Below are 24,787 nucleotides of genomic sequence, written 5' to 3'. Positions count from 1 at the left end.
TTATAGTAAGAGAAAAACTCACCTCTCCTTTTTCATTTGTTCAGCGTTTGGGGGTTTTTGAGGGTGGAGGGGGTTGCTTTCCGCCTTTGCAGTCGCAAAGCTCTTTTCTTTCTTTGGGAAGGCTTTGCTCCTACTATCACTTACATTGAGGCCACAAGAATTATTCTGTTGACTTGGCCTTTACACAGTCCTTTCCTTTGTCCTATTGCCAAGTTTACCTAAGTCTGTATTCTTCCAGACAGACATTAGTTCTGCTACTATCCACATGTTCTTCTTGAACCAACAATTTCCCTGTTGGTGAGAATGGAAAGTCTTTTACCTAGAACATAGAAAAGAAGAACTTACTGTCCGTGTTGTATAGAGAATGATACAGTATTTTTTCCTATAGTACAGCAAAGACATGAATAGATGTTTTGCTTTATCAAAATTTAAAAACACATATATGTGGCATCTGCATGTGTGAATTACTGAAACAAAAATCAATCAACCAAAATAGCAAACAGAAAAAGCACTGCTGACCAAGGGGAAAAAAGAAAGCATCAAGCCAACCTGGTTTTTATCTTTGCTGATTACCTTTCAGTTACAGGGTTCAAACAGCTCTGCTAGAGGGGAGTGCTGCTCAGTCTGTGATTCATGGGACTCCAGCAGTGTGTAAACAGTTTGCATTGAAAGATGGTCTGTAAAGCAATCACCGGCTTCTGGTTGAATCTGTTAATTGGAGAGATGTAAACTCAAGAATCACATTTTTATATAACAAATATTTTTAACTCAAACGCTTGTAGTCATAACAACAAATTTATGATTTTATAAAACAATAACAATTAGTTTTTCCTAATGTTATATCCCTAAATATCATCATTCTTCTCCTCCCCTCCTGCCACTGCCAAAAAATACAGAGATACAAGCAAGCCTTTTTTTAATATTTTTTTTCCCCCAAAACCTCAGCTGGTTCTTCCAAAAAATGTATTGATGTATTTTCCATTTAACATATTTATGTGTCCAGCTACATCCCCACTGACTCCAGCATGGTCTGCTGGACCAGCAGATTGACAGTGGTCTTTAGGAAGAGTTATATGCCACCCCACATCGGGGGAGACATGTCCTTATTAGGGTTCATCAGTTATTGCTAAAATGAAAATGTATTCTTGCAATGAACAAAGCTGGTATTTGAAAGAGATGCAATTAATTACAGAAGGACCAGAATCAGGATAAATTAATTCTTAGTTCAACTATGGTTTTTTTAAGTTATGTGTATCAAATAATTCTGAGTTGTATAGAAATGAAAAGGAACTTGCAAGAGTGGAAGTATTTAAGAAGCTTCTTAGTGAAAGATGATTCTGGAGATTTGTCTAATGAATCTTTGTTGTTCTGCTAAATTAAAAGCTAAGTGGCTAACTAAATATTTATAAGCTTCTGAGATGGAAGTGACTCAGGATATGTCTACATTGGAGTGTGCTTCTGAGTTATGACTCATGTATTTGTGGGTGGATTTTAGCTGAACCTGCCTTGAAAGTATGTGATGCTGTATGGTACAAGGCCCATATTCCTTATATTTTGAACCCATATACAGTGCTGAAGCTGACTGGATGAAAAGGGAGGTCACTCCAGAGCCTGCAGCATGCTACGCTCTGTAGATGATCTAGGAAATGGCTCCTAACATATTGCTGGGGAATTTGTCTATCCTCCTTGGATTCCTCTGTGGAAGCTCTTTCCTTCCTTCCTTCCCTCCTTCCTGCCTGCCTGCCTGCCTTCCCTCCTGCCTGCCTTCCTGCCCATCAACATAATAGTTGAGGTAACTGTGATTGGTGTTCTCCCCTCTCTTCCCCCAAAGCCAAAAGGATTAACCATGGGTCCAGTGGATAAGCTTCTTGCAAGTGAATGGTTTGTTCAGCAGAACAGACACTTGCTCAGACTTCTAGTGTCACTTCAATTTCTGTATGGCAGAAGGCAGTGTGACTCTAGAGATAATTCGTGACATGCTTGCCAGTAATTCAATTGCCAACGTGTAGCCTTGCACTTCTGGCGCGTATTAACCATGCCATAGTGGTAAGACCACATCATCTTATGGATCCAGGATGACTGACACTGAGCCCGAAAGAATGAGATTACCAACAGCACAAATGCCAATAAATTGCCAGGAATAAGTGCATATAAGGGTATAAGAAAATATGTAGCAGAAATAGTAGAATACCACCTAACTCAGTGTCCTGCCTCAGAGGCTGAGAGGATACCTAATGCAGAGTATAAGAACAAAGCAAACGTTTCAGAATACTTCCTTTATCTCCAGGGACCTATCTCGCAGACAACCAGAGGTGATTTTTATATTTAATAGCTCATGATACATTTTTGTTTCATGAATGTATCCAGCTGTTTTTTTAACTAAGTTTCCAGCATCCATACTGCTGTATTAGATCACACAGCTGGGGTAAAGAGGAGGAGGAGGGAAAACAGGCTAATGAAATGCTGTCAGTTCGGCTTCGGTTGAAAAAGGAAACCACTCCACTTGCATGCAACATCCTTCACAACAGTAATTTACGTGGTCATGGTTCTGAAATCCTACTCTAATCAAAATGGCAGTTGGCACTTAAGGGGCTGTGACTTTACTGCATGGTTCCGAAATGCTGCCTTTTGCAGCCTGCCCTACAGTTGACATAGACACTAACATTAAACGCAAGCTGTTTGAACCTTCACTTCCATTCCCTGGCTTTCTTGAGATTCAGCTACTTGCTTCTCTCCTGTTCTCCTGCCGTACTGATGACTGCAAATAAACTTGTCCCATGTAAGATTCAGTCTTGATAGGCTCTGTGCTCCATAGTGGTAGGAAGTTCACCATCCAGTGCCTCACACTGGAGGACACGCTCCCTGGCCCACTCTCCATCCCTCCGTCTTTTCTTATAGATCTGCTTGAAGTGATCAGTTTGCTCCCTGTGCTGCACACCAGTCTGCTGCTGCATGCCCAGCTGAAGAGCTCCTGCAAGTTAGCGTTTCTCAAACTTCAGATGAATTAAAAGTTCTGTGGAAAAAAAAGAAAACAGAGATTAACCAGAAATCCAAGGTGCTTTTCTGGCAGCAAACATCTTGATATATTGGAGATAATATACCATGCCCCCAAAAAATGCAAAATGAAGAGCTAAGCCTTAAAGGTGGGTTTATGAATCAGCAGTAGATTCCAAGACACAGAAGGCGTATGGGAAGTAAGACCTTAAAAGAACCTAGAAGTAGAGGTATGAGGGATGATGATCTGGAATGAGACCCATCAGGAGGCGACTGCACTCTTCACGTGGAGGGCAGTGAGCAGACAGGAGCACAGTTCCAAACAGCCTCTCCCATAGAGCAGGAAGGAGTTTCACAGCTGAAGTTCAGCTTGTGCCTATGCAGGGATAGCAGAGGGGCTCTGAGCTACGCCGTGCTAAAACCCTTACTGCAGGCACTGTGTATTATTAGCAAGCCGCCAAGTTACAGATGGCTAAAAGTTATTCCACAAGAAAGCCTACATTTCAGATGTGCTTTCATGTTACTGTAAGTTAGGCACATGAAATAACTGTTGAAATGATTGCCAACTTAAAAACGTATTTTTTGAATAAATGCAGTTTGCCTGCTTTTTACAAGGCATTGTTTTATTGTGACCATAAAAACTTTAATTCCTGATATCTACAATTTTATCTTTGGAATTACACTTTTATAGTTCATTCACTCTGCAGTCAGTCAGCTTAATTTGTAACTTGTATAGATTTTCTGCCCAGCAACAGCAAGAGGAAAACATTCAAAAGAAAAAGATGTCGTACCAGAAAAAGCACAAAAACTGGCATGGTGACTCGGGGGCAAATAAGCTGCTGGAAACAATTTTAGGTTTTTAATGACCTCGTTTTCAATCTGAGACGTTCCAAAATCGTAGGAACAGGAAGGGGCAACAAGATTTTAAAGGACTGGACAAGACGATACAGCACTGCACATACTTTTCCATCCCAAAGTGCCAGGGTGTGGTTTGGAAACACGGAGCCAGGATAAACCATTATACACTTTGCTAACTTGAGTGACCTCATAGCAAAAGCACGCGGGACAACCTCTGACAAAAGGCCATTTTACTTTATATATGTTGCTTTGTGAATCTAATTCTGTAAGTATATGAGAAGGTCTGAGTGATCAGAGACTGTTTGAATAGGTAACAACTAACAAAGGCCTGCTACATCAAGCATCTTTAGGGCCTAACGTCCTATTTAGGAGTATCAAAACTAAACGCATAGATTTTTACTGCCAAAGAGCTGGAGCACCTTTATTCCAGCAGGATGGGCAAGCTCTTCAGGTACCAAGCGACACCTCTGAGCGCCGACGGGCACCGCAGCCTCGTCCAGCCTGCAGACATGGCCAGGATGCGGCTGGATCGCTGCCTCCTGCCTCGGGTAGGCCCTGACGCGCAACCTCGGCTGCCTGCGAGGGAACCGAGCGGCGAGAGACCTCAGAACCGATTTGGGAGTTGGACTTTAAACGATGGGGCCTGAGCACCGCGGAGTGAGGCCCTGGTACAGGAGCAAGAGAGGCTGCATCTCCCCCGCGGGGAGTTTCTGATTAACCGGACTGCTGCGGGGGGGGGGGGGGGGGGGCCTGACAGCCCGAAGCGGGACCAGCCCGGCCCTTCGGCCCGCGGGCGGGCAGCGATGCCTCTGAGCCGGGGAGGCCCACCAGAGCGGAGACCCAGCGCGGGGATGCTGCGAGCCGGCTTTCCCTCAGAGCCCGGCACCGCCCGGCGAGAAGGCTGAGGCGAGGCGAGGCGCGGTGCGGCCGTCGAGGCGAGCTGAGGGGGCTGAGGGAAGGGGCGGCCTCTCCGCTACCGCCGCGCTCGGTGAGGGGCTGAGGGGGCGCGGCTTTCCCGCCCCTCCGCCGGCTCCCGCCGCCTCTCGCGAGGCCACCGCCGCCCCCCCCCGCCCCGGCTCACGTCACCGGCGGAGCAGACGGGGACAACATGGCGGAGCGGCGGAGGCACAGGAAGCGGATCCAGGTAGCCGAGCCTTTCCCTCCCTGCCCGGTTCGCGCCCCCTCCTCAGGCGGCAGCTCCCCCCTCCCCGCCATCAGGGCGGCCCGGCTTCTCCGGGCGGGCTGCGCGGGGTGGCCCGGCCGCCCCTCAGAAGGGGCTTCCCCCCCCCCCCCGCCCCGGTTCTGCGGCCTCCCCGCCCCGACGCCGTGCCGTTGCGAGGTGGCGGCGGCGGGCGGTGCCGGGCGGCCCGCGGGAGCCGGCGCTGAGGGAAGCGCCCTCATCTCGGCCGCCGCGGGGGCAGCGGGAGCCCCGCAGGCGCCGGGAGCGCGGGGGGAGCGCCGCACAGGAGCTCGGTAAAAGCCCGGGCTGGCACTGGGCGACAGGTTTTCCTCAGAATTTTCTAGCAAATTCGTAAATCCTACTAAATACTGAGAAAAGCTGGAGCCCGCTGCGCGGCGGCGGAGAAGCGCGGGTAGGAGCGTTTCGGGGGTGCTGCAGACGCTGCCGCCCCGGGCCCCCCAGCACCGGCTGCCGCCCCGGCCGCGGCGGGGTTTGAGGGGCGGCCGGCGGGGCACTCCGGCCCATCCATTAGCCCCGGCCTCCCGTTTATCCGAGGGCCCGGCGTTTCTGTCCTCATGGGGTCTGCGCCCTCAAAAGTACATCGTCTTTCTGGATGACCGGAGGGTGAGATTTCCAGCTGTTACCTATTTTTAATCGCCGTATTGCACTTAGGATCTCACCCGTTACCAACCTCGAGCGATAGCTTAATGTGGTGTAACAACACTCAAAATACCCATGCCTTTAGCCTAGAGCTGACACCCAGCGTGTCTGTTCCAGTGATTCGGAAGCAAAGGACATGGGACAGATGGTATAAGCATCTTAAAAACAAACGTGCCTCAGCCAGGAAACGATGTGGTAAGGAAAGGAAATTTGTTTTTAGAAAACATAAACAAATAACCGCGTCTAAAAATAGACCTAATCAGCTTTGAGATCATGTTAAAATGTAGTGATAATTATGTGGTGTCACTTAAAGGCAAAGTGATGGTATTTTCACTTACCTGGAAGTCTGGACTTCTCAATATATAACTTTAACAGTGAGTTTTACAGAGTTTTTAATGCATGTTTTGGGCTTAGTTACAGCATCAGTTACTATAATGCATGTTACTGTTATGTATTATTAACGCTAAGCCTAAATAGTGTTTGTTTGGGATTTATTGCTCTGCTGTGAGTGGAGATAATCACAGGAGAAATCATAGAGCCATTCAACAATCTAATGTACACTTCATATGTCATCCTGCTTGGTTGCCCTCTCTCCTTTCTCATCCTTTCGCTTCCCAGCCCACTTTCCCTTCCCCCAAGAAGATGGAGATGTGCCTGTACTTGTAATGGTTCCTTTTTTTCCCTCTAATTCAAAGCGGGGGGGGGGGGCAGAAATGCAAAGAGTAATTAATCAAAGTCTTGTTAAGCAAGCCTTATCAATCACAGGCATTCAGTGAATTATCGTAAAACATTACAGAATTATTCTCTTTGCATAATCGTTATAGACTGTCCCTTAACAAGGATGACAACAGCTCAATAAAGCATCCATCAAAACCAAATTAAATGTAATTTAATGTTTTGTGTAATACCCAAGGCTGTGGTCTTTCAGGCACTTAAGCACATGCTTAATTTCCAGCCTGTTAGCAGTAAAAGTGTTTCCTGGATTGTTAGTAATTAAATCGATGTCTGGGTGTTAACACTTAAGGTTTAAGATTGTGGCCTAAATTTGTGATATAATTATGCAGATAAACGTGTATTGCATCTTAGTATTTTCCCAGTGTATGTCAACAACAATGGGAAGACAAGACAGCGAACAAAGAATAGTGTTGAATGCCCAAAGAGTGTTCTTAATTGGTCAGTGAATAAAACAACATGTATTTTTCTTGGTAGTTGGTTTTGGGATATTTTTTTTTTAAGCTCTTTGAACTTTATTGGCATAGTTACAGTATGATTATCATGTTTCAGGATAATGCTGCAAGTTTTGTCTTTTAAAATGAAGTGTGGGATTTTTATTTGTAGGTGTTTCAAGTGCTTTAGAAGTGTGTAGTTATTTTAGGGTGATGTGTACCTCTTAATAAAGAGACCGTTTATCATACTGTATGCAAGTCTGACGTGAATACCCCATTGTCATTAAGCAGAGCTGTATTTCTTGACGAGTAACGTTCTTAGGAGGAGTCGGTGTATTTAGCTGTGGAAGAGGCTGATGTACTAGAGTTCAATTACAAATACTATGTGTACAGAACCTGGGTTCTGAATAATTTTTATAGGATTTTATGGCTGCCATCAAGATTGGAATCATGGTAGTTAGGTCAGCTAGCTACACATGAGATGAGACATGAAAAAAGTCTCAAAACAGTTAAAAGTTCTGTCAAGCCTACTTTCTGTGTTTTCCATCGGTAGTGGTAACAGGAAGGATGTGTTTTATAGAACGCATTTTCATAAAAAGACACATTGCCCTGTCTGTATTGCATAGCTTAGACTCTGGCAACAAGCTGAAAGTTATGGAAGTTGCGAAAATCTTAACTTCAAATGAATAAAGACATTTTAGAGGTAAAGTTTTCGAAGTGTCGTTCCTGACGGTAATTTAACTGTAATCAACATGGACATTACTTCAGACATGCAGTAGTGAAGAGAGACTGGTCTGTAGGATGCAGATTGCTCAAGCCAGTGGGCTCCCACATGATTCAAATTTCTGAAATCAAGAATACTTGCTATATATAAAAGACTTATTAAAAGAAAAGCAACATATGTTGTCTGATGGCTAGTTTAATATTTTTTCTTTGGACAGATACATCTCAAAAGATGGGAGATGTCTTTGCCTGTTAACTCCAGCAACCTGATCAAAGCTATTTCATTTCTTGGAAAAAAAATACAGTTCCGTATGTATCCTGAAATACTCACTTAAGCACAACGTCTTCCAAGTTGGTTACTTTGACAAGCATTCAGCTGGGTAACACGTGGCACTTTGTTAGCAGGTCTGCAATTTGAGTGTTAAGTAGGCATTACGTTTTAATTACGTTGGCCGGATTCCATTGTGCACAGTTTTATTCTGCCCATGTGAAGTTTTGTTTATCTTTGCGTTGCGATTAATAGCACTTGCATAGCACCTTAGTGCTGCGTCCTCTACTCTAGAAATGTTAATGCGTATAAATACTGCTCTTATGAATAGAGAAAACAGTTCTTGGGCAGTTCTTGGGCAAATGGCTCACTGCAAATTGATGGCTGAGGTGGCATCAATGCCGTGTACATGCCATTAATGACACGTACCTTCCTTGTTGACTTTTTTTTTTCCTTTTGAATCACTGGATTCAAGCTTTGAGATTCCTCTGATGAAGGACATCTACTAGTCAATAGTAGTTAACTAGTTAATAACTGTTGTAGCCTGCAGTTCTGTCATGTCTTGATTTGGGCTCTGCTGGAAGGAAAATGTGCAGCAGCTGCATTGCTGCTTCCTGTGCTACAGTTTTTTTGTGAATGAATATGGAAAGGATCTTCAGAAATGACAATGCAATGGTTTTCCAGTAACGCAGATTTTAATCCAGCTTGCCCGTTTGTCTTTATTTTCTTATAAATTCTAGTAAAGCTGAGTGGGATGATAACAAAGGAGAATGGCTAAATAACTTCTTCAAAAGTGAGTAGTATCAGGTGATAGAGGAGGAGGAAACAAAGATTGAGGGGAGGGGAACCGCAGAAAAATAGGAATTAAAAGTAGCAGCCCTACTTGTCATTAAAACAAGAATCGCTGTCTTCCGAAAATCTGAGTTACGTTTTTGAAGGTGGGAAGGGAAAAAGTCGAAACAACTGGCCTAGGGTTAGAAGAGGACTGAAGCTGGCATGGCTTCAAAATACTATACATTGCTCCTTTGACATGTGTTTTAGAACTCTACGTGTTTACAGCTTTTGCTCAAAAAAAATCAGTGATGGCTGAAAAGAAGGAAGAAAACAAATACTTCTATTTTTATAGGATATGTATAGGACAAAAAAAAAAAAATCTGTTAATCTTTTTCTGTAAAGAAAAGTTAATGTCTTGTGGCTAGCACACAGCCACGGTAATCCAGAAGAACTGGTTTCTCTGCATGGCTCTGCCACAGTTTCTTTTAAGAGACCTCGGGCAATCCATGTACTGGTCATCAGTGCAAGAGTCGGACAATTTTATGTTTATTAGTCATTGAAGAAAATATAGATGGAGTCCTAACAGGAAGTCCTAAGACCCTAATGTGTTTGTTTCCCCCCTACCCACTCCCACCCAGTGATCTATTGAATTAGGCTAATTTGTGTGCTATTTCTCTGTCCTACTGCACCTTGATTTATTTTAGGCAAAGTATAAATGTTTCAGCAGGATGGATGAGGAGTACCCACTCTCCTGCCACAGAACATCTTCTAGTCTAAGGTCCTGAGGATGAACAGGGAAAGGAAAAAGATAATTTTGTGATTCAGCTCAAGCTTTGATGTGCTCAGACCATCTTCAGAGAAGATAATGTTAATGCAGTTGTAGTGTCCTTATAACATGAGGAGAGGTATGAGGAATGGAACATGGGTTGACATGGTGTCGCTTTTGACATAGCCTCTCAGCTTGAAAAACAGGCTGCACATGACAAATGTGCTTAAATTTCTTCTTTTCCTCATCTGAAAACTGTATAAACTGTGAGGCTTCAGAAGTCTTCTGTGAGGGATGGTGTTCTGAAAATCTAAGTTCTCGGATGTAGGAGCAAAGAAATAAACTAGGTACTAATTTTATTGAAATAAAAGAATTTTGATGACCCCTTTAAAACAGAGAAACATAAATCCTTGAAATGCGTTTGTCTGCACATGAAATAACTTGTCTTGTTAGTGATAGTCATCATTTACTTTGTTCTGATTTTCCAGAAACCTTGTTTACATTACAATGTTGTGGAAGGAAATCATCCTGTCTTGGGTTGTGCCTGTTGTTCTCGCAACTGTGATGCAAAGGAGGAAAAAAAAAAAAAGAGTGAAATTTCAGACCACAAATATGCTTTGGCCTTTTGACATCCATTGAGTGGTTCCAAGGAGTAAGAGAACCTGAATAAGTCATACTTAGGTAGAGATGAGAGGGAGAAGGAAGCTCATGGGCACGCTAGTTTTAATAGCTCAGTTCCAATGTTTTTATTTTTAATGTATACAGGCCTCTGCTGCTGCAGTCCCAGTTGGAGGTTGAATCAACTGGGAACTACATCGGTGTATTGAAGGAAGTTCAGAATGCACTGTGCTATACTTTGATTTGGGAGATAATGGTAAAAAACTAATTTGATTAGAGTTTTCCTTTCACTTCAGTGGGTCTGGAAGGTCCCTGGGTTTGAAAATCTCAACGTTGTTTTATGAATTCATATAGGGCAGAATTTTGATAGAAATGCTTGAGAACTATTCCTAAAAATTTTAAAATGTCAGTGCATTTCTAGTAAGTAGGTAGGCTGAGCACTGCTTTTCCTGTCTTCCTGTAGATGGAGTTCTTCTGTCTAGAGAAATAAGAAATTGCATTTGATTTCATTTTTAATGGCATTCTTCCAGAGTTTGTATATTGTCAAGGATCATAAATATCTAAATTTTACATGCTGTCTAGTGACAACATGCATTTTTTGATAGATAAAGTAGATGCAAGGGCCTAAAACAAAATCTAGAGCAGAAGTATTTGGAAGCTTGACGCTATCCTATTTTTTATTAATTGAAAACAGTTTAATCATAGAATTTTAACTGAGAAGACATTTTACAACATTCCAGAAATATATTGCCTGAGATGTTTCTTGAATCTGTCTTTCCTATAAAAGCAAACTTTAAATATCAGAAAGTTTTCATATGCTTTTTAAGGCTGTGTCATCTGTTTTAAAGCTTTATAATTTATTGAGAACTACCCCTTGATTCATTAGTATAATCTTTTTCTAAATGTACAAGGAGGCTTAAAATGCCTGGGTTTTGGCTATTTTTACAACTGAACGTAAAGATCAGTTGAACTGCATCTTTAAAAAGTTGTGCTTAGGATACTGAAATGTTCAGTGCTTTTGTTGATTTCAGTTTATGATGAAATGTAATGTTATTTTCTGTCATCTGTTTTAATATTTTGACAGAAGCCTGGCTCTGCAAATAAAGGGACGAAAAGAGGATGAAAAATGGGGATTAAATTGCAGGGGAAACTTTCTCAGAATGAGCTCAGTTAACCTGTGGCAGACTCTCTCACAGGGAAGCTTTTGTTGTTTGAGATGTTGTGAAACTATCCCACAGAAAAGGACAAAGCAATAGGTAGTAAGGACCACTCAAAAAAAAAAAAGAAAATCTGGTGCTATCCACTGCCTGTGTAGCGCATCACATGACCTAGCAGAATCATAAATATTTTACGAAGGAAGAAGAAAAATCCTAGCAGAGGAATTAACATTGATGCAAATATCTGTAGCCTCTCTGACTGTTTTATGGTCTGTGCTGTGAAGAAGAACATTTGCCCTTGCGAGTTGTTGTTCTAAGTTTAATTTGCTGGTAGGAAATGTTAGAAAAGCATTATTTTGAAACTCAGTTGCTGCATGTAGTCATCAGTCTCCATGGTACCTTAGCGCATGTGTCATATGGTAACGATGGTATACATTCACTCATTTTCTTTAAACATTCACTCATTTTCTTTAAATGCATTGTAACTCGTTTTGTTGCTATTAAACCAAATCTGTTTTGGTACCAAACTAGGTAGTATCATCAGTGATTTACCAGTTATATGGTACAGTTGTACCATATAAGGGGAAATCAAACTACAGTATATAAATTATGTGCATACATGCATTGTCGGTTAGTGAATAGTTTTCCCGAGTTATACAGATTTTTAAAATTGGGGGGAAAAAAAAAGGATTGAACCTAGAGAAAGAGTTAATTTAATCTATATGAGGACTGTTAGGATCATCTGACTTAATTTAGGCATATGTTTTTCAAACTGTTTGACTGGTGAGTATGAGAGCGTATTTCTGCATACATATAAAAAATTTAGGCTTTAAAAAATGTCAGTAATCTCAGAACTAACGAACTACGGAGTCCTTTTGGTCATTCGGATATCTTATGTCTATATTATTATCTTTAAAATTGTCCTCAGGTAGGAAAAACATCAATCCCATCTAGAAGGATAATTCATTAACCAGTCGATATTGAAAGTTAGCTGTGCAAACTGTTGAAAATTAACAACTCTCACCATTTGAAGGTTTTATTCTGGTGTAACAACATCTATTTGACCTTGCATTTCCACTTAACATGCTGCTTGCGATGTTATGATTATACATCTTAAAAGCGGTAATGGAAGTTGTGTACGTTTATTGACCTTTAAAAACATTATGTCTTTAAATAGAATCTTTGAATTCTCTATATTCCTGTAAATCACCAAGATGTTTTGTGGCTTCTGTAATCTATTTCTTTGGCCAGCATGAAGAGAATAGGTACAGAAAAGGTACTGCCAGTCTGAAAAGATGTCCTGGTGTTTCTGTGTTACTGATCTGTGAGTAGCGGGGGGATTTGGAGACTTAAGCCTTACTGATTAAAAGCACTCTTACTGAAATGAATTTTTGAGGAAGTTTGCATGAGTCAGTGTAATATGCCAAATGCTTGTTTCAGATATGTTTTTGTGAAGCAGGAACATTAGAAAGGTCTTTGTTTCCTGCTTACAAACACTAGGTCTTAATTTTACATAGTTGAAAAAGCCCGTCTCCATCCTTCTGTCTTACAAGTCTTTGAATTCTGCTACCTCTCTGCAAGTTGGTAAATGTACAGAATTTATGAATGCGTGCAGACAAAGGGCTCCCTTTTCCTAAAACGGCTGTTTTGACGTTCGTGTACTTCATCCTGCTGTGCTTCATACTGATGTTCCTAGTCTCTAGATGGGAAGAATCTCCTCAACGGTACTCTGAAGTTTAAGTCATTTTATAGTCATGCAGTGGTACTGAAATTTTCTAGCCAAATCTTTCAACTTCTTTTCGACATGGTTTTCTCCTCTTTCACATGAAATTCAAGCTGCTTTGTATTCTGTCAATATGCCTGCATCGCTGACATCTCATACATGCTCATTCCTCACTCTGTTGTTTTTCTTTGCTCTCGCTTCACAACTGTTTTCATCCAAGCTTGTGTGCCTTAAGCAGCTTGCCGTGTGCCCAGTGCTTTCCTCTTAGTTCCTCCTTTAGTTCGCTCTTTTTACAGAGCTGTTAAAGGAGTTCGTAGTCGTTACCTTCAGATCATCTAACTTAAGAATTCCTGCTTTTTTGCTTTATGTAGACAGAAAGTTCTTGGGAAAAATGACCTGCTTTCACATCTTTTACATTTTGTTATTTATATATTGCCGTAAAATAACGAGGACTTTGCAATGTCTGATTTTTGAGCCCAAATGAGTGATTTTCCCATGTGTTTAAAACTGTATTAATTTTGGACTTTTACTATTGTAGGAGGTTGGTGAGCCATTCAAAGAGGAGAAGGCTGTTGCTAAATACTTACGTTTCAACTGTCCAACAAAATCCACCAACATGATGGGCCACCGAGTTGATTATTTTATTGGTAGGGTTACTTTTAACCAGAGAATGAAACTTTCTTCTTCTAACATTGTACTGGGGGGGGGGGGGGGGAAAGCTGTTTTGTTTTTATTATTAGTGCTTTATCTAATAAGTACTGATCTTACAGTTTGGTTTTGAAAACTTATGTAGGCATTAGATAGCCATAAAATTAATCTTACCAGCCTGAAGTAAACACAATAAACTTTTTGTTCTGTGATTTAAAGGTGTGTAGCTGTCAAGAGTGCTGTATTTCAGAATAGTGGCTTGTCTTACTTTAAAGATTGAGAGGATGTGGAACATCACCAGAACTGACTGACTGGTTGGTTTGGTTCAAGGAATGTAGACTAAATGTTAAAATAAATGTCATTAATGCATTTTTTTATTCCATTTTTCCCTCTAGCCTCAAAAGCTGTGGATTGCCTCCTGGATTCTAAATGGGCAAAGGCAAAGAAAGGAGAAGAGGCTTTATTTACAACCCGAGAGTCTGTAGTTGAGTACTGCAACAGGTATGACCTAGCCTAATTCATCAGTTTCATTAATGAGTATAGTTGTCAAGATGTCTTAGTTATTTAGGAACCAATTTCACTTACGCTTCGTGCATTTTAAAACATTTGTGGTTGTATGTAAAAATAATTACTACATTTTTATTACTGTGTTTGAGGGTGGAAACAATGTAGTTTCATCATCTTTGTTCTTGAAACTCTCTTGTGCTTTCATTATGCTGCTTGGGGCAGCAAGATGAACAAAACGATTTTCCTAAATTTTATAGTTATTTTAAGTTAGTAGGGTCAGAGCTCTCAAGTCTCTTTCCTGCAGACCTCGTCTGCCATCATGGCAGAAGCTGGACTTGGAGGTTCAATTTATGCCTCTCAAATGGTATGTCCCTGCTGCTTAGTGTACTCTTAAGTGCTTTGTTTAGATGAATGGCACATTCTGACTATACGTCATTTGGGGCAGACACATAGGGTTAAGAGGACTGTCTACACTTGGAGAGCTCTGCGAAAGCTACTTAGAAATGAAGAATATGACTAATATTTAGTCTCTTTTTTCTGGCCTCTTTTAGATAGCCATCCAGCAAGGTGAGATTCTTCTCCCCAGTTCCAGGGCTGAGGCAGGGCTGATTCTGTGTTCGAACTTTAATCCTTTTGCTGATTTCTTCCAGAAAGTTTAGAAAAAAACATTATTTTAATGCAAGCAGAAAAGTAAGTTTTCCCTTCCAGAGTCTTTGGACTGAGGTAGGAGTCTGTGTGTTTGTTCTTCAGTTACTAAAGCATCGGTTGAGATGACAGTTGGTTAAGTCCTTCAGCTCCAGCAGTGTAAAGAATGCCTGGGCAGTGTGCAAAGAAAATCAGTTCAACCCTCTGTTCTCTGGCACTGATTTTTATCACCAGTATCATTTCGTGCCCTGATGATCCATTTGGCACCATACCATGTCTGCAGTTTGGTTTCTCTTGCTTTTATATTGCTAATAATGCTTAGGCCACTTTTGGTCACTGAAGGTGTTTTCAGAGTTTTAAACATGAGCACTGTCTGCTTTCTTTGCCTTCTGGAAGGGATGGAGGAATATCTTAATGCAAAAATAATCCCTTCAGTGTAAGAGGCTGCTTAGGCTCTTATTCATATTAAAAACAAGTACCTTAACTCTCTTGGTGTGGCTATTTTACCTGCCCTATCAAACAAAAAACAAATAGCAGATCCTAGTCCTTCATCCTGTGTCAACTGCATCGATCAGTTGCATATTTAAAAGAAGTTACTAACTGAATTCATAATGCTGTTCCAGTACATAAGGTCTCCTGGTGCACTTATATATTGATCTAAGTTCAGTAAGTTTTCTTTTGAGGGGTTTTGTTCACAAATAAGCCACACCAATAATGCTTTGTTCAGCAGATCGATAGAGGGTTAACGAGTCAGGAATCAGCAAGCAGTCTGGACTTCATTACTCATGTCAAGGTCTGTCCCACTTCAGGACCTGGCTGTTGGCTGCACTGATACCGTGGCTGCGTGCCCTGAGACGTAGGTCTTGCACAGTCCCGTCTTTTTATATTCCATCAGAGGCAGAGGTAGCTCCTGCAAGTGAAAGAGCTGTCCTGCAGGCCAGACCTGTCCATACCTGACTGAGCCCCCTAAACTTCCAGCTGGGAAGAAAAGTAGTTTCTCCCAAACAAGCGATTTTCTGTTGCTAGAAAAAGAATCCTTGTCAACAGTTGTCTGAAGGAAGTTTTTTTAATATACCTGAAGCAACTCTACGTGATAGTCAGCAGGCACATAAGTTTAATTGGTAGAATGATTTCTCTCTCTTTAGCGAGTTTTCCTAATTCAACAAGTAGTCCAGCATAAGGATTTGGTCTGCAGCAAGAGATGAAAGAAATCAAGGACAAATCAAATGGATTTGATGCATAGGATGAGGATTTTCGGTGTGAATGTGTGCTTGGCTTTCACACCCCACTGCTTCCTCTCAGACTGAAGAGCAGTATTCTGTACTGCTCTTCCTGTTCTGAATTTGGTTGTGATCCTTTCAAGGACATTACTCGGTGGTGGCAACCTTAGGACTACCAAATACAACTTCCTGGTGCCCCGCTGGCCATAGATACGCTTGCTATAAGGTATCGTTGTAGCTGCCATGAATGGAATGCTTGCATATGTACCGCAGTCTCAACAGGGTGATTTTATTCATCGTGCACCGCTTACCAAGGAACTTGATAAGCCATATGTCCGCTTTCTTATTTTTGCTATGAAATATATGGGCATGAACTTGAAAATAAATATTGGATGGAGTTGCATTAATGGGAAAGATAATTAAATTGACCTGGTGGCTTTCTCCATCCTACATCTTGTGTATTTATTTATATCTATGCAAAATGCTGCCACAGAAGAGCATGGGTTTTACCCAGTTTTGAACAGATGAACAAAAAAAGCAAAGCGAGAGGTGAGACACAGGATAATTAGGTCTGGTGTATTTAGTTGTAAATAGAGCAGATGATGGTGACCTCTGTCTTTCAATCACACTACTCATGATTATATTAGATAGATAGTTTAGAATGGTATCTAATAATATAATTGAGTGTAAACATTATCATCACAGCCACACTTAAATGTATCATTTAACTTTTTTCATTTTAAGACTCCTGAAAAAACAGTTCTTTCATCGAGCATTGAAAGTGATGAAAATGAAACCTGACAAGGATACAAAGAAAGAAAAGGAAAAAGGAAAGGCTGAAAGTGGGAAAGAAGAGGAGAAAAAGAGCAAGAAGGAAAGCGGCAAAGATGAAAAAACTAAGAAGGAGAAAGAAAAGGAAAAGAAAAAGGATGGTGAAAAAGAGGAGTGTAAGAAGGTAAGTACTATCTGTAAGAGAAGGGACAAACGCGTAACAGAGAACACATTAACTGATTGTTAAGAATACATTGGCTTAAAAATACGGTTGGTTGTTCTAAAATGCGACATACCTTTTTTTGCCTGTTTTCATCTCTAAAATATGCTGCCTTTTTTTTTTTTTAAACTTTGGAGTTGTTCTGATTTTGATCTAGATCAAAAAAGAAGCTTCAGTTGGGCCTTTGTGTACCTCATCATCTTCTAATGTGGACTGAGTTAATCAAAAACTACTTCTCTTCAGCTGCAGCAGGCTTCGTACAAGCGTACGTTAGCATAGAGACACACATACGCGTGTGACAGAACATCTGAAAACAGGGCAGCTGCCCATGTGAAACAAAAACAATTTTGCAATGTTTGGTAATAAGAATGTTTGGAATGTAATACTTGATACTTGGTGCTTGTAAATAGCTCTGTAATAGTGGGCCGGTTTTGTATGACAGCTCCATTACTAAGCTGCATAATGCCTAGTTTTCACAGACTTCTGATTTACTTTCTTTAAAGTTCAAACTATTATTACTGTACAAGTTTTCACGTGTTTTTTTCATGTTTTCATTCCCGATGTATTTTTATTAGCAGAACAGCATTCCTAAATTACAAAGTTAGGAATCTGCAGGAGAAACTTGACGAGGAGATGTGTTTTTTCTTCTATATACAGTGGTGTGAGCCCAGTGAGAGTTAGTAGGATAGTGCTCAAAAGTTATTCCCATTCAGACACTCCTAAGTGAAATAACGGCACGTCTAGTGAGAGGTGTAGGCGACGTGTACAAAGGTCTAGATCTCAGAAGAAAGCTACATGGCTGATAAAAGAATTAAAACAATCTTGCTGGCAGTCTAAACATAGAAGCCCGTATAAGATTACCCACCTCTTGAGGTACTTTAAAATGCTGATTATGAAAGTTATGAACTCCTCCAATTCCCTGTCATCTGGAGAGTTACGTTATTAAATGCAATGTTAATTTTTAAACTAACCATTATTTATTGAACTGATATTTTAGTGGATGATATAAGCCAGTGGGTAGTAATTTGAGCAACAACACAGGACAAAAATTAGAAAGTTAATTTCAAGCAAAGAAATAAGCAAGAGAAGGAAGCAGGAGACAGGGAGGAGGAAGCACTAGATCCAAAAAGATTGAGGAGGACAGAGAATATAAACAGGCAAAAACTGATTCTGAAAGGATGCCCATGTGGTAAATATGGCACCAGGGTACCAGATAATTCTAATAAAGTTAGTGATTATGAAGTGTTGTACCCTGTTCCTGATCTTTGTGCAGACTTTCTGTTAATATCAGCGGAGCTGTGCTATGCATTTGAAGACATAATGTAATCCTGAAGTCATAGTCTAGTCCTCAGACACTAACTAAAAAAAAAATTTCTCTTTCCTTACAATTTTATTTTTGAGGTATCCAGTTGGTAGTAAATGAGCACAGGAGGAAATAAAGCATTTTTACTTAAAAAAAATAAGTGTGAACATGGTCTTAACTGTGTGAAAAGTTATCAGACTCAATATATTAAAATACTAGAAATTAAAAGCCTCTTAATTTTTTTTTTTTATTTTTTAATATGTGTAATTTGTATTTGTCCTCAGGATGAGACCCCAGGAACACCCAAGAAAAAGGAAACCAAGAGGAAATTTAAACTTGAGCCACATGAAGACCAAGTTTTCTTGGATGGAAATGAGGTAAGATTTATGGGCACTTTATAACTTAGTGTCAATGTACTATTGTCAGATAATAGGTTAATTTACTGGATTTCTGCAAAGTCTTTCCTGTCATGTTGAAAGAAAAATTAATGGCAATGTGATGGCTGATCTTGAAACATCAGACTTTTAGATATCTGCAAGGAGGTTAGAGGGAGGTAATTGTAGGACAGTAACTTAAAACATCTAGAAGAAAACGTAATTGCCAGTAGTTTCCGTGTTAGTGGCCCTGAGGTGAAATGTTTGCCCTCGGGGTGTAAGGGGGTGCTGGAGCAGGCTGCCCAGAGCCGTTCTGCAGCCTCAGAGGCTTTCGAGACCGGACCGGGTAAAGCCCGGAGTAACCTGGGCTGGCCTCACAGCTGCCCTGCTTTCACAGGAGGCTGGGCTAGAGCCCTCCGGAGGGCCCTTCCCACCCGCATTATCCTGTGGCCATTGTCATGCTGAAATATTTCTAAACAAAACACAAGCCTTTTAGAATATGATGTTCAATCACAGGAGGGGAAATCAAAACTACCTGCCACCCCGAGGCTGCCTGACTTTGTGATCTGAGCAGATAGGTGACACTTAGGCATTCCTGCATTCTCATCCTGGCTTTACTGCTGAAATTGTGGTCTTAAATACTTCTCTGTACTTTGCTTTCCTGGAAGACAAAAGAATTTAGTTCTTTAAGAGCTTTGTAATGTAGAGAGTCATGTTTGTGCTTTTAAGATGTGGGATAAGTGATCAGTCTTTACTTCAGCAAAATTATACTGTGCTCTGTGTTGATGCTGTGTGTCACTGTACTGGAATCTCCCCTAAGATTCTTGTATACCTTTGGTTATAAAACATACATGGCAGTGAATGCTGTAAATAAATCACTTGTGTGGAAAATGTACCTCCTTTATGTATCTTTATTTTACTCTTCTCAGTCAGTTCTTTTCCAACCTGCCTTACTCAGTTTCTCCCCACCTCGTATAGAATCACACCCACCTCTGATCCTCCCTGTTGTCTTTTACATGGAGTAACCAGGGTGGCATGCGGCATTCAAAATGAGGGTGCAGTACTGTATTTGCAGTATAACAGTACTTACTTCTTGTCTTAACATCGTTTACTTTTTTGGTTATTAATGAGCTGACATTTTTTTAAGAACTGCAACTCCCAAGAGTTTTTTTAAGTAGTAGCTAACTTGGAGCCAATCCTTGTGTATTTACATTAGAGCTGTTTTTACCCTTTCCTTCATTATTTTGCACTTACAAAAACTGAATATTACACACACTTTTATTGCCTGGTCACCAGTCACGATCTTCAGTTTGTTGGGGCTCACAGAACAGTTGACTGGCAGCAGAGCTACACCTGCGTGTAGTCAACTTTCACACCCTGTGAGAAGTAGAATATTAAATACTTGTTGCATCACACTGAAAAACTGTATTACTGCCTCTAAGGTGTCCTCCTGGTACTTCATATTAACGCATCTGCTATGAGGGTTGCTGGTTTCTAGTAATCAGCAGCAGCTTTTCACAGTTAACAGCAAAGATTCAAACTGTTTAGTTTTGTAAGAAAAAAAAAATCCTATTTTTCTAGGTCAGAAAATCCTGCACTTTACCAAGAAGTTTTTTTTAATAAGGCTAGGCAGGTCTGATTCAAATGGATCCACGGTTCTCACACAAACATTTGGTACTGAGCGTTGCAACTGTAGACATTGAGGTAACAGTGCGCTGTGGAAGAGAGGGTACAATTACGCTTGTCTGAGGCCATCAAATGGGACTTCAGCTGAATTGAGCGTTTCAGCTGGTTGCTTGTTCCATATGTTCGGTCTATTTTTTTCTCTTAAGGGAGTCTCTTCAAAGCTAGAAGTATTTTTTTGTTTCCACTTGGTGGACCTGAGAAATATTTTCTTTACAAAAGGTTTTTGGCTTCATGCTGAACAACATTAATGAATAAAGACAGATAACAACAAACCTTGATTCAGTGATATTTCTGAATCTTTCATTTCCCCATCAGTTTTACTCTCTGATTGTTTTCCCTGGGATTTTACGTCCCCTTAAGTTACTCTGGGTACAACTTCTTTCATGAAGTAATTCTTGGAGAGATCCAGTCTGAGATTTCCACTGGTTTTCTTACACAGTGTGGAAACTCCTTCCCTTCCTTCTTCCCCTCCCAGCTGGAAGCCTCCAGCACAGCCAGTGCGCTGCCAGCTCCGCACTGTCTCCTGCCTCAGCAGCACCGTGTCCTGAGGCCTCCTGCCATGAGGCTCAGATTATAATCGGCGCGTAGCTAAGGCAGGCAGCGTGGGCACGCAGGCCTGCAGCCCCTTGGCTGGCTGTCTCCTTTTGCACTTCCTTGACTGGCAGAAACCTGTTTCAAGTCCGGTTCAAAGTACAGCCCTGCCTACGGTACGCGACCCCTTGCCCTGCTCCTCTACCCTGATACGGTACTGACCGCGGGGCCGTTTGTTCAGCATGAGCGTTACAGCGTGGCAGTAAGCATTTGGATGAGGGAATAAACGAAGTCGTTTATCAGAGAGCTTGTCTTCCGAGTGTAAACCACATTATTTCTGTTGTAGGTGTATGTGTGGATCTATGACCCCGTTCACTTTAAAACTTTTGCCATGGGACTTGTACTTGGTAAGTAAGAGCAGATATTGGTGAGCGCGTCACAAATGTAGGCGCAGTATCAACAGGCCTGTCTGGCCTTGGGGAAGTTTGTCTTTTTGCTGGACAAAGCTTTTGCTTTTCAGTGTCGGCATGATTTGATACCAATCCTGTTACATGAATTTTGATCTCAGGATGGAGCGGCTACACATGTTCAAAACAACCATGAAACAAAAGCAAACAACCATGAAACAAAAGCAAACCTGAAACATGCTTTAGCAAATGTCTGAACTTGCACAAGTTTGCAAGCTGTTTATTTCTGTTGCTTTAAGCTAACGAGTTAAGTTGTCCAATAGGCAGATGTGGGTTATACAATAATTCCTTTAACATCGTTCACGTTGTTATAAACTACAAATGATACCTTTCTGACCCTAGAACTTCTATTTGTGTAGGATAAGCCCAATCAGCTAATTTTATTTTTTTAATCCAAATTAGTACTGATGTTAACTGACATCAGTGAGCTAACAGATCATCGTACTGCTGGTCTAACACCCTTGACCTGTCCCTTCCAGCTCCCTCTCCTGGAGAGAACCACCTTTCCTGAGAATCCCTGTCATCCCTTGGGGCCATATTCAGGCCTTTGACCAGTCCTTGGGGCTCCCACCATCTCTCCCCAGCGCCCCGCGCCCGTTTCCTGCTGCGCTGGCTGTAGGCAGCTCCCTGCTCACCTTTTTGCTCGTGCCCCCTCCTCAGAGGTGCTCTCTTTGCTCTGCTGACTAAGAGTTGCTGAACGTGGTCTCTCTGTACCCAGTATGAAAACAGGAGCGGTGAATCTAGACAACGTTTCAGTCAAGGCCTAAAATACTAGCAGTAACTCATACTATGCTAAGCCAGTACCTTGAATAAATGGTAAGCCTACAACCTTTATACACGTACCAGGAAAAACTAATCACACTTCTCATGCTTTTCTCCTTATCTTTCCACTTAGTGATTGCTGTTATAGCTGCAACCCTGTTCCCGCTCTGGCCAGCAGAAATGCGTGTTGGTGTTTATTACCTCAGCGTAGGCGCCGGCTGTTTTGTCGCCAGTATTCTTCTGCTTGCCGTTGGTAAGTGTCGGTCATCGTCACTTTATCAGCAGGCGAAGTCTAAAAGGGCAGAGAGACAGCCTGCTGCTTAAACGTGGTCTGAGATGTGTGAGTGACCGCCTCGCTGCCCGGGACGCTGCTGCTAGCGCTAGCCAGACTGATTCCGTGTGGGTATTTCCCTCCTGGCCACCGGGTGTCAGAGCTGTGCCACAGAAAGCAAGCAGGCGCAAGCTTGTGTCGCCTCTTCGCGTTTCCTGTAGAGTGGAGATGTGTTTACTGCCTCCGTTTAAAAAAAAAAAAAGGGGGGTGGGTGGGTGGGGTGGGGGGCAAACCAAACCCAAGAACTGTACATAAGAACAGGTTCAGCAGTGAGAATGGTGTAACCAGGATTTTACAGCTTGCTTTGGCTTGTATTTCTGCAGCAGAGGGGATGAAGAGCTAAATCATAGATGAGATACGTGGTTAATGGGGTGGGAGAGGCGTGGTAAGAACAGACTGTTCCACAGGGCTGTTGCAGAATGAGAGATTTTCCCCCAAGGTTACCCCTGTCCCTGGCTTGGGGTGGGTGTTAGTAGCGGACGTCTCTTACACCATAGTTGTACAGTGTGGATGTTTATAATAAACCCCACAATTTTCCTTTTTTTTTTTTTTAATACAGCTCGCTGCATCCTGTTCCTTATCATCTGGCTCATCACTGGAGGAAGGCATCACTTCTGGTTCCTGCCAAATCTTACAGCAGACGTGGGATTCATTGACTCCTTCAGGCCCCTGTACACACACGAATACAAAGGACCAAAAGCAGACTTAAAGAAAGAGGAAAAATCGGAATCCAAAAAGCAGCAAAAATACGACAGTGAGGAGAAATCAGACAGTGAGAAGAAGGAAGACGACGATGGGAAAACAGAAGCAACGAGGAACTCGGGAACAGACGGCTCGGGAGGAGAGCGACATTCAGACACTGACAGTGACAGGCGTGAAGACGACAGGTCCCAGCACAGTAGTGGAAATGGAAACGACTTTGAAATGATCACAAAAGAGGAACTGGAACAGCAAACAGATGAAGGGGATTGTGAAGAGGAAGAGGAGGAAGATACCGAAAGCAGGCCTTCACATGAAAAATCATAACTCACTGTGGTTTTGGGACTAAGTATGTGCAAATGGTTGGATTTTCTTTGTTGGCTGATCACCAAAACATAGACCATACCGTAGCATCTTTGTTTGCTGAAATATACATGTTACCAAACAGTTTTATATCTAGTTCCTTCATTTTTTTAACCATTAACTTGATTACTTGGTACTATGTTAATCATTAATAGCCATTGACAGAAGTTTTATCAATCTGACAAGTTTTCTATTGATAGATAGATTGCCCAGATCGTCCTCAAACATACTGAAAAACATACGTTTTCTGGTACTTGCATACCTGGTCCATTAGTTTAGCTTCTCAAACTTGCTTTTGTAAAACAGGTAAAAGTTGAATGACCAAATCTCAGATTATTCCTAGTTGTGCTCATTCGATAGCTAGTTAGGTAAAGCCCTTCTTAGCCCACAGCTTTCTTGATATTTTTCTTGATTTTTGTTTTCAAAAGATTGTGAAAACTTTCCTAAGAAAACTAGTTTTAGCAGAAGTATTTTGCTGAAAATAGAAAAGCTGGTAGTGCTGAATTTGGCTGCAGCGTTCTCTGTTTCTCCAGACTGTGTGCCAGCAACTGAGGAAATCCAAACTGGTTTTGTGCATCTGGTTCAGAGAAAGATGTCATCTCCAGCAGGCGAAGGAAGCAGCGCGGTTTGGAAATTATGGCTGTTTTCTTTCTCCTGCTCCATCATGATTTAAAAAAAAAAAAAAAAAAAGTATTCTGTACATAATTTACAAATAAAGCAAACCATTTACTTTAACTGCTACTTATTATTTAGAGATTTGATCCAGCATTCAGTTTGTATTATTAAAGCCATTTTGTGGTGTATCTATCAGAGAAATGCAAGTCAAGAGGACCTCACAGAATATTTGTGTATGATTGGTAGCTGTTCCACAAGAGCTTTAGTTTTGTGCCAACATTCCATGTATTTGAGTATGAGCAAATTGATCTTTATTAAATGAAAGCAAACAACATAGCTGTATGTATGCCTTAATGTTAAAACTTTCTATATTCTGGAACTGGAATACTTTTGAAACTGAAGAGGCAGGAGAGTATTCGTCTGTTCAGAAATATAGGTAACTCGATGCTAATATGAAGTGACCGTTAATAATTTGTTTATAAATATCTTGGAGTAGTTTGTGCAGTTTCTCTTGCGCGTCCCTTTCTGCTGGACGTTTGGAGGACGTACTGTATGTTTGGGTTAACTGAGCACTGAAGAAGTTAAGACTCGGCATCATTCCCCTAGATGACTTTAACAGTAACTAGAGATTTGATCGTCTCCCGAACCCACTCGGAGAAGATAAGGGTAAGCTTGACGTTTTAATAACTGACTTAGAGAACTCTTTTCCCTACCCTAAATTGCCTCCCCTTCCTTCCGGCATCGGCATTTTGGATGAA

At 41.4% G+C, this 24,787-nt stretch overlaps 1 protein-coding gene across 2 annotated transcripts; it reads left to right on the top strand.

Annotated features, from left to right (window-relative positions):
• The first annotated feature begins 4,959 nt into the window (after positions 1-4,959).
• Positions 4,960-24,521, top strand: SEC62 (SEC62 homolog, preprotein translocation factor). 2 transcript variants are annotated; one of them, XM_050902876.1, is made up of 8 exons: positions 4,960-4,996; positions 13,426-13,534; positions 13,931-14,036; positions 16,652-16,862; positions 18,486-18,578; positions 21,139-21,199; positions 22,155-22,274; positions 22,912-24,521. In XM_050902876.1, the coding sequence occupies exons 1-8, from the start codon at positions 4,961-4,963 to the stop codon at positions 23,376-23,378; spliced, it is 1,203 nt and encodes a 400-aa protein (XP_050758833.1). In that variant the 5' UTR covers position 4,960; the 3' UTR covers positions 23,379-24,521. The 2 variants fall into 2 exon arrangements, with proteins under 2 accessions (XP_050758833.1, XP_050758834.1); XM_050902877.1 differs by lacking the exon at positions 4,960-4,996 and adding an exon at positions 5,830-5,887.
• Positions 24,522-24,787: the final 266 nt, after the last annotated feature.

This window comes from Gymnogyps californianus, chromosome 10, assembly GCF_018139145.2.
Source record: "Gymnogyps californianus isolate 813 chromosome 10, ASM1813914v2, whole genome shotgun sequence".
Taxonomy (NCBI): Eukaryota; Metazoa; Chordata; class Aves; order Accipitriformes; family Cathartidae; genus Gymnogyps; species Gymnogyps californianus.
This window is presented reverse-complemented; position numbering and strand designations above follow the sequence as displayed.

Coding starts and splice junctions, on each gene's coding strand:
- SEC62 (XM_050902876.1), top strand. CDS start 4,961: ATGGCGGAGCGGCGGAGGCACAGGAAGCGGATCCAG. Junction 4,997..13,425: donor GGCACAGGAAGCGGATCCAG/GTAGCCGAGCCT, acceptor TTACTATTGTAG/GAGGTTGGTGAGCCATTCAA. Junction 16,863..18,485: donor AAAAAGAGGAGTGTAAGAAG/GTAAGTACTATC, acceptor ATTTGTCCTCAG/GATGAGACCCCAGGAACACC.